Below are 13,544 nucleotides of genomic sequence, written 5' to 3'. Positions count from 1 at the left end.
TTAAATAGACCACAGATTAATCAGACTGTTTAACATTTTCTAAACTGTTCTAGGGTAGTGTATAAGTAATATTAAAAGTAGATGATGTACTTTATGAGCTTATTATTGAACAAAGTGAAATTTAAGAGTGATTTCTTAAAATAAATTTAACTTCAGTCATTAATTTACAGAGAAATCACCATCTTTAGAAGATAATATATAGGACAAGAACCCAGTTGTTTACAGATTTTTAAATGTAAGTCTTGATATTTCACCGGGTTACCTTAAGGTTCCTTTTGACATTGCTGATAAACTGGATGAGGTTACTCTACTGCAAAGACTTTGTATCTTTGAATTTAAAGTTACAATTGTTCTGCTTTTACTCACAGCAACAGTATTCCTGTAGCTGAGTAGTAAACTTTATAGATATCTGTAGAAGAAAAACGAATATTTGAAACATAATGAACTTCTGATTGTGAACTGGCAAGTTTGTTAAAAACACGAGAGAACGTTATATACGAGTGCCTTGACTATCAGAATCTCCCTACTCAGCTAAAGAGAGTGAGTTAGAGATAGAGATTTGCGCTACGGGTATCGGGTATACAAACGACAGCTCCTTGCTCAGCCATCTCAAAAAAGATTTTTCTAAAGCTAACTTTCATTTCGGCTTGAACCCCAAACCATTATCTCCTGTTTAAAAACCCACCACTATTCGAAATTCTTATCTTGTGGCCCTTATCTACCCAACCAATTTGCACTGACTAGTCAAACACAATTAATTGTCCAAATACCGAAATATCGGCATAATTTTATAAGCGAACCTCACACAAGCAGACGATGAAATTCCATATACAATTAGTATTCCACTTTTCTTGACCCATTAAGTGGCATTAGCCGTCTGATTTATTGACATGAGTTCTCTTGGTGATATTGCGATATCATTAGCGATAAATGTATGTGGGCCGGATTCAGATAAACACCGGAACAACTGCAGAAAGTTCAAAGAGCGCTCTGATGACGCCAGGCAGTTTCATTGATAAAGAAGGTACCAGATAACATAACAGATAACGCTTATTAAGTAGATGAGATATGTATTGCCCAGATTGCTTTAGACTTGGATTGGCCGGCCCACTAAAAACAGCTGTTTGCTCTCTTTGCCATGTCTCTTTTTTTAGTGGTGCTCTTTGTTTGTTTTACTCTGGTGAGTAAGCGTCATTTTTATTATTAGTTATGACCTCATCATCGATTATTGCCGGGCGAGTTGTGCCAGTGTTGGTGGTGCCTTTGTGTTTGTATTGAAACGAGTCGTCGCTGAGCAAGCTGCACCTAACCCCCGCCCACCCCCTCGACCAGCAACGCCCCGCCTTTTCTCTTTCCATCCCGCTCTACCTGTTACCAAGAGAGAGACAGTGAGCTAGTGTGCGTTCGTGTGCTTGTTAGGGCGCCACAAGTCTTGTGCAAACATACACTTGAAAAAAAGGAAGTACTTCGGCCTCCATTAAAATACAATTCACTTTGGACTTTCATTAATTTTTTTTCAATTAAGACCAAAAAGTATGTATGTCGGCTTGCTTTAATTTTTGAGTTGTATTATATTAAGCTAAAAAACATTTGTACAGATTATTGCCTACCCAGGCATATTGTATTGCGGCGTACTGAATAAGACAAATTTTGAAAGTGTATTTATTTGGTAGATCGTACATATGTTAAAGGCGCGGTCGTCACTATTTTTCTACGTCGTTAGAAGGTGTTTTTAATTTAAGGGAGAAAAAAATCTAAAATTTTTCATATGTGCAATTATTTTTAATTTTTTATATAAATGGCAAAAAGAGGCTTTAATCCATTTTACAACCATTAAGTATGTAGATTTGTTAGATAATTATTCACTTCACTTTTGTTTTAACTTTTGACTAATATTAAATTTAATTAAGGGTGAAGAATTTTGTTCCGTTCATACTACGTATTGAAAAACTCCCAAGTTACCAGTACAGCTTAACGAGCACTACATTTTATTATATTTTATATTCATTTTTGGTTTATTCACGCTAGAACCAAATACGGTAATAATAAAATTGTTAGCTGAAAGAATTGTTGAGTATTCTTTACGTCTTTCATTTTATTTGAGTGTAGTGTGCAACACACCTCTCTTTGAGATTTGTCTCCATCTTTACATAGATATCTGCTGATTAATCCGCGAGTGCTTGACATGTGTTCTATAAACTTGTACGCAAATATTTTTCACTTGATTTACAAGCTGTTAAAGGCAAATATATGTTTAGTCACTCATAGTTGCTGTTGCTTTTTGCCATTTCTGAGAGATCATGCCAACTCTTTCTCCCAAAGATTACAAACTGCCAAATGCAATAGCATGTTTATTATTGTTTTTACTGCGACTAGCAACACTTAATCTTCCTTTCTCACTCACCGAGTTCAATGTACATTTTGTCACTTTGTTCAATTGTGTTCGGAAATTGTTTATTACTCATTTATAAAGCACTCGACGAGGAGCGTGGGTCAATGAAATCATTTCCACAAATGCATTTCTTAATGAGTATCTGTAAGATCGAACATTGACCGCTACGTCATTCAGCTTGGCCCCAGGCCAAAATTATTGCATGCGATGTGTTTGGAAAAGTCCGTTCATCACTTGCGGAAATGCTGATTTGTTTAATACATTGATCCATAGATAAGTCTGTGCGGTTTGTCATTGGCAAAGGCAGCGGAAATTGCTGACTGAAAAAGTTGGATTTCAAAATCATCATACACTTGTAATTCATTGGAGAAATTGTATAAATGATACGATGTTTTTTTTCTCTTTAAGTTTTAGGTACTATTATTAAAATATGTATTTGAATTCGCACTGTCGATTTTGCTTAGTGCTTATGAATACTATAATACATTTTATAATAATACTAATATAATTATAATACTCGATTAAATATATTATTATTGTAATTAAAGATTGTCCATCTTTGAAAATGGCTTGGCTTTACTTGGGAATTTTTAAAAGATGTATGTACATAGTTCCGTTAATAAAAATATACATAGTTTATATTAATTGTCGTTTATAAACTGCAGTATACTTTCGAAAAAAATATATTTATTTGATTTCAACATTCATTCATTAAATCACTGGCCTGACTCGCGAGTCTTAAGACTTTCTCTGCCGACGCTCTGCTTACACCGACTCTGTAAACGCTCGTGGGGCTTCGGCATGCGTCTTCGGATTACGCACACACCACAAGTCTTACTTTTCATTGTGTTTGTGTGGGCACCACTGATTTAAATGATAATAGCCAAGAAGATAAGTGCTGTAATCAATGATTAATTGGCCTGTCGGATGAATCACTGTTGTGGAAGTGTCCAGCACTCCGTTTTTATCTCCTATATGGTGGCCTAATGGCTTATACTAAGTGAAAACAATCCGGGATTTCATTATAAGCAATTTGGTGTGGTTATCGAGAGATAGGCTAGTTATAGATTGCATTGTCTTGATTCAAGTAGAGTGTTTTAATGTTATCTTCACCACGTAGAGCCTATAGTAAAGGTGAGATAGAGAGCTACAGAGCGAGAGGACCTTGAATTCTTAACTTGGCCTTATCTGCTTTGCTTTTAATGGGTCACGGCGAATTTCCGGTAGCCTGGTGGCTCTCTCATAATCATTCCGACATTTTTGCGTACCTTCTTTTATGCCTGTTTTCTCTTGGCTTAAAAAGTATTGTTTATTTCTTGTTCAACTTAGTTGGTCAGCATTAAAATGAGAGCGCCGAACTTGTTTACCACTAAATTTCGTCGTGGTTTTAGGAGCTCATCACGTCGGGTTCTAAGAATCCATCTGGTTCCAAAATTTCATCATAAGGTTGTGAATCACCCGAAAACAACATCGACCCACCTGTAACCTGTCTAAAACTTGGAAAGAATCCCAGAATTTTTACTATGCACCTTTTGTATTTCGTCATTAAGTTAATTTAGTTAGATCTGAAGAATCTAAATTTTCTGGGCTCACTTATTGTTTTTCAAGAATAATACAATGGCTACCAAATTATGGTTTGCTTTTTCCAAGGCTCGGGTTTTTCTACTGTATGTGGAATAAAAACACCTTATAAAGTGTATTTATTTAGTCAGAGTGAATTTAGTTTATCGTCACATAATTTGATATCAAAACTCGTGAAGACATTTTACCTCGTTAAGGGAGTTTTTTTTTTGTTTTTATTGAGATAGAAGTATGAGAATGCTTAAAGTTATTAGAGGACTCTGCAACTATATTCTTCCACATATGTATGTAATTTAGAAACAAAACACTTTCTCGCTTCTAAGTATAACTAAAAGTAGGCCTTTAATTTTCCAGCCCTAAAACCTACAATTTGTTTAACAGGCCAGTGGTAACTTTACTTATCTACAATTTTTTGTTGAATATTTAAACACTTTTTAAAATATATTTTAAGGGCTTAAGACTGGCAAAAATAAGCTTTCTGATTTTCTTAAGTGCTAAGTGGATGCTTTGGGAATATCAGGAAATATAACAAATAAATATTTAAAACTGGTCCCATAGACGCTTGCAAGTTATGACCAAAACTGTCAGTTTTATTGTTGTTGCACTTCCTCGTGTGCAATAAATGCATCCCCTCTTCCCGGAAATATTTCAACAGCCAAACTTGATCATCGACTGACGGCCGTTCCTCTTCCTCTTTATGGTTCGGAAATCTCTGGTTCTCTCGTGTTTGTGGTAAACAAAGCATAAATTCTGGGGCTGCTGCGTCTGTTTGCCATAAAAATTCCAAAAACCAGAAAAAACATAGCAAATATGGCTCAACTTCACCCATTCAGAGGAGCAGAGGGAGAAGCTGGCCAAAAATAGAAGGCCAGACCAGATCAAAATAAAACGAAAAGAGAGGCCAGGCCAAATTTAGTGAATGATGTGAGGATGTGGGCGTGCCTAGTCGGTTGATGCAGTCATGTAATTGGCATCTAGACAAGTTTGACCGCCGCCTGCACTTGGTCTTGTGTTGTCTCTTAGCCAACCAGTCTGCGTTCCCAGATATTGGGAGCGTTTTGAGATGTTTCGGAACAATAAGCATAGTTCAAAAAATGTTAAGCCTACTGCTTGGAACCGATCTTCAAATTTAGGGACAGTAAATGACCATTTTTTTTAATTTTTAGCTTTTTTGTTTTTACTGGATATCTACCTTCATTTCTGACCGAGTTAATACTACTTAAATTATTTTAATAAGTCTTCTTTTCCTATTTCTTTATTTAAAAATAGTCTTTTTATAATGAACTGCTTTATTTAATTCACTCTTGTACACTGTTATAAATTAACACATTTATTTGGCTGTGGCGGCATAATGTTTTATTATAATAAAAAAATTAATAATAGCTTTAAATAGCTTTGATAGCAGCACAGTATACTGATAGCTGCCTTACGTTTTCCTTACCTTCTAAAATACTTCTTCTCTGACATAATCGCCTGGTATTGGGATTTGCTCAACATGTGTCACTTTGTTAGAGTTTCTTTACCCCTTTGTTGCATAGCTTTTGTTTTGTTTCAGTGGGTAGCGGCCCAAACAGGTAACAGACTTGTTTGTTGAGCTATAAAACTAAAAATGTTGCTCCTCATTCATGGTTTTTCATTCGCAGTAAGCGTTTTGCCTTTTAGTTCGCCATATATTTTCCAGATATATGTAAGGTAAAAGAACTGTACTTAAGTGTCGTCGATCCACTGACTCTTGTTTTGCTTCACTAAAATTAAAGTTAATTATAAACAAAAAAATTGAAAAAATAATTACCTTCGACATACTTTTATGGATTAAAGAATAGCTTTTTAATTGTTTTTCCGACTTCTATTTGTCACTTGACTTGACGTCATTTCCCAGAATACTGCCTATTTTCTCTCTCTATTATTGATAAGCCAGCCAGCAATCAAATGAAATAATTCTCAGCTCATCAGCAAATGTACTATCGAAAAAATTCTTGGGATCAGTCTTGATTCTCAATCACATCTGTTAAAAGCGTAGAAGAAACTTATTTAACGCTTTTTACGCATTATATTACAAATTTTGTTTTTATTGTGTGCTGTCCAAATTGTCAACAACGCAAAAGATATATTAAGAAATATAAGGAATATATTGCTAATGAAATATATTGCGCTTTCCATTTCAAGCTCGAACCAAGTGAAATAAATAAGAAAGAGGAAAAAAATGAAAACAGTTTCGAAATAAAATGGAAATAAAGTAACTGCGCCGCAAAATTGTGCTCATATTTATTATCCATTCAGCTACTTGCCATCCCGTTCCAATCTGTTTTTCTCCCATTGCGGCAGGCATACGCTTCGTATACGCGACATTTACATTTCCATTGCACGAATGATGCAATTTTCAATGATTTTGCTGCTTCTGCTGACGATTATGACTGGGGTTTCTTGCCGAAAGCCGGAAGACCCAGAAGGAGCCGGCGAAGCTGCCTCTGAAATCTCGTAATACTATCATATTTGAATACTTTTTTAGACTTGTTTGTGACTCGCTTTTCCATTTTCGCGCTTACATGAATCAAATTGGTTGCTTCAAAACATGTGTTGGCCCCGATAAACGTGACTGGCGTACGATTCTGATTTATTGTGATTTACACAATATATATGTATTCTAAACGCAGCTCGGAATTTGTTCAGTTGTTGTGTCCTTGGACGGGTTCATTGCTGTAATCCCTCTATATAAGGAGCCTAGTTGTTGAAGTAATTTCCCGACATTATGTATTTGGGCATTTTCTGGGGTATTTAATCAAAAGCAACAGTGCCTAGCCGGTTTGAAAAATAAATTCAAGAATGTAATGATCAGTTTCTTTGTTGCAACTTACTTTTACTTAATCATTTTTAAACAATATACGTAACTTAATAAAAGTTATATGCTTAGCAAACTTTTGTCGGAAGCTAATAAATCGATATATTTTGTAATGGACCTATAAATCGTTCAATAAACGATTACCTCAGGGCAGTTTATTTTTAAATCTTGAACAGAGATACAATTTAATGGCTCCCCACTGATCTTTCCCCTCTTTTGACTCTTACAGAGAAGTTCTGAATGCATGGCGAGCAAAGGCCAGATGCAATGTGGTGCCCGACGAGCGGACGCAGGAACTCTTCCACGAGCTAAGCTTCCATCCTAGCCAAAAGCAGAGTAAGTTCTCCATAAGTAACACCTTAACGGTGTTTTTTATTTTTTTATGATTTGATTTTGTAACTTTTTTATTTTCCAAGGATTGGCCTTATTAGTTAAATAGTATTTGTCTCTATAAATTCGACTTTCATTCGCCATTTGAACTTGAGCAGAAGATGTACGTAAATTAATCACAAATTGTGAGGAGTGGTAAAAAGTGAAATAAAAATATTGTCTTCTATAACGTATTTTTTTTTACAAACTTTGCCTATGAAGCGCAATTTATCAAAACAAAATGTGGTCAAGCATGCTTAAATTTTCTGTTAGCCCGTGAATTCAATTAATCTATAAATCTAATTTATTTCTTTTGTTACAGTTAGTGAAATGCTGCAGACTGCCAAGAAAGTGGCCCGAAAGGGAGGAAGTGGTCAGGCGAATGGTTTGACCTTTGGTCAATTTTGTGTTCTAGCCGCGGATCTGAAACGCTTCAGGTAAGCTTCAAGAAAAAAGTGTATTTCGCCAAATTGTGTATTTAACTCGATTCTTTCTCAAAGAAAAAGGTACCTTTCATCCATTTATTTAGAACTCAAATATAATTTAAAGTAATTTACATACATTTCATTTTGTATTTATTAATTTGAATTAATAATAATTTTCTTAATAATCTTCCTAATTTATTTCTTATCCTCAGAGCCTCGACAATTTCGAATCAGTCGTCGTACTGCGACTATCAGACTCTGTCCTCGGGATTAGTGCTCCCGGAACAGGATAATCCTGCCAGCACTTCTAAGCCACACCTGCAGTCCTCAGCTGCCACCGCCACGTCACCTGCCTACAGCACCAAAAAGCCGGATAGCCATGGGACCGAGCTGAGGAGCACCAAGTCCTTTAGCAGTGTGGATGATACCAAAAAGAAGAAGAACGCCAGCAATGAGCCCGTTGAGGTGTTCCTTGGCGGATCCTGTAATCCAACCACCTGGCGAGCCGACGTTGCCATTCCAGCCCTCAAGGAGCTGGGGATTTCATTTTACAATCCAGTGAGTATGCCCTAAAACATACGATTTGGGAGAACCCAGCTCATTTGCGATTTTCCTGACCAACAGCAAGTATCCGATTGGACGCCCGATCTCATCGAGCTCGAGCACCGAGCTAAGGAAAAGGCCCGTGTATTATTCTTCGTTATGGATTCGGAAACACGCGCATCTGCTGGTGCCATCGAGGCGGCACACATAGCGGGTCAAAACTGCAAGCAGCTGGTGTTGGTTTTGCATCCGTATAAACCAAATCAGAAGATCCTTAATGAGCCTATTTCACAGCAGTAAGTTCTGTTTTATAAGCAGCAATAAGTTTAGCATTTCTTTATTTTAGATTTATATCTGCTTAATTGTTTTATCAAATTACGACTGTACATGTTTTAATATTCAGATACAGAAGTGTCTCTAAATACTCTTACAATCAAAAGACAACCCGAAAGTAATTGCTGGTTCCTTCGAAATTGTTCCGCAATTTTTAGGCGCTTTCTTTATATTAACTATTAACAATTAGGTCGGGTACCTTTGCTGTTCTCTTTGCTTGATGGAAAGTTGCTAAACTCAAATCGTTTTCTTTAATAGTAGGTTTTGTAAATACTTTAACTTTTTTACCCACTTTGTAGATAGTTAATGAAGCAACATAGCATTAATTATTTTTTAAGGAAACCACGTGTATTGTAGCATACAAATCTTTTGCAATTTAACAAAGTCTTAAAAACTACTTCGTTTTATATATAAATTATTCTAAAAACAGTTTTATATACGTTTTATACAAACGACTCAAATGAGTCACAAGTTGTGCATTTTTTTTAAGAAGAGGTGTCTAAACCTTTGAACCGTGCTAAAATAAAACAAGGAAGAACGCTATAGTCGAGTACCTCGACTATCAGATACCCGTTACTCAGCTACAGGGACCAAAGGGAAATGGAGATATGCAAGCAGCAAAGTGAGATTGAAATGCGCCACCTATCGGCGGTAGACAAATTTAAGCGTTATGGGCGTTAGAGTGGGCGTGGCAAATTTTTTTTGGGTCAATCGATAGGTATTGACGAGACCAATACAGTTCAGTTAAAATTTTGTATCTAGCATGAAAATTGTGGGCGCCACAGGCTTGGGCGGTTTGTGGGCGTTAGAGTGGGCGTGGCATATTCGCGTAAAAAACTAGATATCTACGTTCATATTTCCGATTTTTTGAATTTTGTGGGCGGTTTGTGGGCGATAAAAAAGGCGTGTCAAACTTTTTTTTTATCAATCGATAGGTATTGATGAGAACAAAACATTTCAGTTAAAATTTTTATTCTAGCATCAAAACTGTGGCACTCTACTGAAACAAACTTGCGCTGCGTAAGAAGTTCAGGAATCTGCACGCTAAATCTCAATAGCCTAGCTCTCATAGTTTCCGAGATCTCAGCGTTCATCCGGACAGACGGACTCGGCTAGTGATCCTGATCAAGAATATATATACTTTATGGGGTCGGAAACGCTTCCTTCTGCCTGTTACATACTTTCCGACGAATCTAGTATACCCTTTTACTCTACGAGTAACGGGTACAAAAATGACGAATGACAAAAATTTCGAATTTTCTTGAGGTTTGGTCCAATTTTCCTGTCTCATTTCACGTGAAATGATCCAAATTTTTTTTATTTTTTTATGTAACTAACTACCAATAAAAAATATTTATATTTATATTATCTTAAATTAAAATCGAATTATCGCTGTTTCATCTTTAGAGAATACATCGATTTGAATCGCAACCAGTTGATACTTAAGGAGTTGGTCTCCCGTCGCGGTCTGCCCGTATTGGATAACATACCTTTGGGTCTGCAGCGCACCAAGGACATCCTGTCTGGCATCAGGGATCCACCGTCCAAAATATCTTCTATTTTAGAGTAAGTAAACCATATTTAATCGCCAATCGAATACATTAAGCAACTTTACTTCGTTTTTACCGTCTTAGTACTGTTCGCGGCGCCTTTGATCGCGTAAACCCGCAAGGCGATCTGCTCACTGTGGAACAGTGCAAACGTGCTCTCTTATTCCTAGGCTATGCTCAGAGTTTAGTTAATTTAGATAATCTAACTAAGATCATAATCAACCAACGCGAATCGCTGAAATTGCTCCAAGCGCACAGCACAAAAGCGGTGGTGGATGGTTTGGATGAGGATGTCGAAGCTGGCAATTGCAGCCAGTCCATCCTGCCTAGCCAGGAGCTCATTGATTTCGATCTGTTCTGTGTGATCTCGGCGTATCTGTCCGTCCTACAGCAGGAGATTCACGAAAGCGGTTGCATTTCCCCCATCAAGGGTACCAATGTGCCGCCACCGCAGGTATACTTCACCAATGGTAAGTAGTTGCGGAATCCTACTTTAATAATTAATTAATTGTCTTTGCTTACCTTTCCTCAACCAGCTCCCGATGTGGACATTTACTACTCGGCCAGCAAGAATATTTCGCGGACGTCGAGCAACGCAAGTGTTCCGTCCAACAGCAGCAGTGGAATCGGCCATGACTTGGAGCGACAGAGTCACTTTGAGCAACTCAGTCGCAGTAGGGACAGTGGAACTTCCTCACCCCAGCCCACAGCATCGATCAGTTTTAGTAAAAGCCCCCGGCCACAGATCCTGCTAAATGTGGAGTCCATCGAGACAACCGAGATAATCACCACCAAAACGATAGAGACCAAGTCGAATCCTTTGACTACATCAGTTGTTGTGCCTGCCGAAGAGGAGGAGAGTGATTCCAATGACTCAGTCTTCTCCAGTAGCAGTTCAATAGCTAGTGCCGGCGATGCCCTCTGTTGTGGTGGTGGTTTGGATATCCGGGATGTCTACCTGGGCGGAAGTTGTGTCCTCCGCACCAAGTGGCGTCAAGAGCTGGCTGTCCCCTATCTACAGTCCAAGAGTGTTAGTTTCCACACCCCAGCGCTGCATGAGAGTATCCAGCAGATGACTGGTGCTTCTCAGCAGCAAACAGCGCCACCGCAAGAGCAACAGCAGCAGCAGAGATCCTATGTGCGCACTCGCAGAAAGTGCAAGGGAAATCAGCTGCAGCTGGAGGAACAGGAGGAGCTGACGGTGGCCGAGGAGTCGCTTAGCTGGTCTCTGCCGCCGGTCGCAGTCCGCCAGAGCCTGTACAACCCATCGCTCCTGGACTCCAGCCGAGTCCTGCTCTTCGTGATCAGCAACGAGACCCGTTCCCTGGCACCCATGACCCTGGCCGCCCACTGCATCGGTCTCATGTACAACGTTGTTCTGGCGGTTCAGATGCTGCCCGAGGACTGTGTCCTAGGTGGTGAGAAGGTAAGTTATGGCTAAACAATTCTTTTAAAATGTATGGCATATTCAATCGCGGACTCTTCAAGCAAAATATGTTTTCAACCAGATTTATCTAACTAGCTATTTCCCCTTTCAGCTGACTGTAGCGGCCATCAAGGACTACAATCGCGGACGGTCGTACCTAATCGACCTGGCCAAAAGGCAAGGCGTGCCCGTTTTCACCGACATTCGGGCCGCCCTCGAGTGCACCGTGGCCAAGGTGAAGGCGTACAACAACCGCGACCGCTGCTAAAACGTACCTGTATTCAAGTTCCAGCTCGTGACAATTTAAGCTTATGTCTAAGTCTAAGGCCTAGTGCAATTACGTTCTACTTATTACACCCTCACTAACCAAAATGGTGTCTTATCGTATTCGGAGAACACTCTTCTACCTAGTTAAAGCTATACGTAATATTATATACAATAAAACATAAAAAGAGTGTAAAACCACTAAAATGTCGTCGCCCAGAGAGCGCATTTCATAACCTTATGGAGAAAGTTATGCATTCAGCTCCCCTCTCTCTATATTCGCAATAAGCTGTTTGCTTTATGCTAATTTATTATTTATTTAACACCGTACACGTGATGCACGTACTAATTTAAATGTAAGTATTCGAACATGTACAATTCTTAGTGCATATATGTACAATGCAAAAATTAACTAAAATATATATATTTTATGAACATAGTGAGCAAACAGATATAAAATAATTAATTACTATATAAAAACCCCAATTATGTTTATGTATATTCATAGTGACCCACTGTACCAGTTAGCTGGCAAAAAATATCTCAATAAAACAATTTTTCTAACATATGTACATATGTGTGCTGTTACCAATTTGTATTATTTATCATTTTCAGAATTGTCAATACTTTTTTGAATTTAATCATTCTCAACCTGCAATAAGATTATTTGCAATGTACAATTTTTTGTTAGCATATATCCAAAACGAAGGTTTAAAAAAAAGTAAAGTAAAGTAAGTAAAAAAATTTAAAATTAAAATTTAAAATTTTTTGACGCAGTATTTGCAAAAAAAGTTTTTTAAATTAATTATATTTTAGCTCTTTAATTTAAAAAATTAATTAAAACTGAAAACATTCAAAATCATTCGTATCAGCAGTCGTGTAACGTGTAACGTAGCGTACGTGTAACGAATTTAAAAAAAATTGGTTCAAACCTTTTTGAGCTATCGGGTGTGCCGGTTTTCGAAACGTGGTTTCGTCAGACTATACATGTAAAAAAAGGGTAACTTGCTAATCCTACACAGAGACAAAAATGGAACAGTACCCGTTTGATATTGTCTCCTCAATTTTTACATATTACTTTTTATATAGCAAACTGATACGAATTCATATCAAGATGATACAAAATCGTAACAATTACAAATGTTGATATGAATCCATATTGTTTTGATATGAATTCGTATCATATTGATATAAATTCGTACCAATTTGATATGTTTCTCATATCAAATGTAACATCGCAAAGTCTTGGAAAAGAAAAGTTCGTTTGTTTGCTAATCCTGCACAGAGACAAAAATGGAACAGTACCCGTTTGATATTGTCTCCTCAATTTTTACATATTACTTTTTTTATAGCAAACTGATACGAAATCATATCAAGATGATACATTATCGTAACAATTACAAATGTTGATATGAACCCTTTTTGTTTTGATATGAATTCGTATCATATTGATATGAATTCGTACGAATTTGATATGTTTCTCATATCAAAAGTAACATCGCAAAGTCTTGGAAAAGAAAAGTTAGTTCGTTTCGTTTTTTGAATTTCTGGTATTTAGTATGGCACTAAATATATTTTTTGACTGAATTGCCGCGGTCACTCTATCATTCGACGAAAAGTTTGTATACATAAGTGAAACATTTTATTTATATATTTTTAATTTTTATTTTATTTCAATATGTATTTCTAATTCTCATTTATTTGTCTCTTGGACACTGTAACGTGCTTTTCGGTGGCTGGACGACACACACTGCACTACACAAAGTTAAATGGCTGGCCAGGATGCCGACCTGGGCAAGTTGGCGTCCACCAATTCGCTGGG

General features: G+C 37.3%; 1 protein-coding gene across 4 annotated transcripts in view; it reads left to right on the top strand.

Annotated features, from left to right (window-relative positions):
* LOC119546790 overlaps window positions 1-12,288 on the top strand; it is a 33,699-nt gene extending 21,411 nt beyond the window's left edge. For 3 of the 4 annotated variants that reach the window (XM_037853348.1, XM_037853351.1, XM_037853352.1), the window contains 8 exons: window positions 7,042-7,148; window positions 7,504-7,618; window positions 7,819-8,164; window positions 8,231-8,445; window positions 9,890-10,048; window positions 10,117-10,502; window positions 10,569-11,458; window positions 11,571-12,288. In XM_037853348.1, coding sequence (XP_037709276.1) covers window positions 7,042-7,148; window positions 7,504-7,618; window positions 7,819-8,164; window positions 8,231-8,445; window positions 9,890-10,048; window positions 10,117-10,502; window positions 10,569-11,458; window positions 11,571-11,726 — 2,374 coding nt within the window. In that variant the 3' untranslated portion in view covers window positions 11,727-12,288. Of the gene's footprint in view, window positions 1-5,999; window positions 6,452-7,041; window positions 7,149-7,503; window positions 7,619-7,818; window positions 8,165-8,230; window positions 8,446-9,889; window positions 10,049-10,116; window positions 10,503-10,568; window positions 11,459-11,570 lie in introns of those variants that run through there. The other variant, XM_037853350.1, reaches the window with a different exon arrangement.
* Window positions 12,289-13,544: the final 1,256 nt, after the last annotated feature.

This window comes from Drosophila subpulchrella, chromosome 2L, assembly GCF_014743375.2.
Source record: "Drosophila subpulchrella strain 33 F10 #4 breed RU33 chromosome 2L, RU_Dsub_v1.1 Primary Assembly, whole genome shotgun sequence".
NCBI classification, from domain to species: domain Eukaryota; kingdom Metazoa; phylum Arthropoda; class Insecta; order Diptera; family Drosophilidae; genus Drosophila; species Drosophila subpulchrella.
This window is presented reverse-complemented; position numbering and strand designations above follow the sequence as displayed.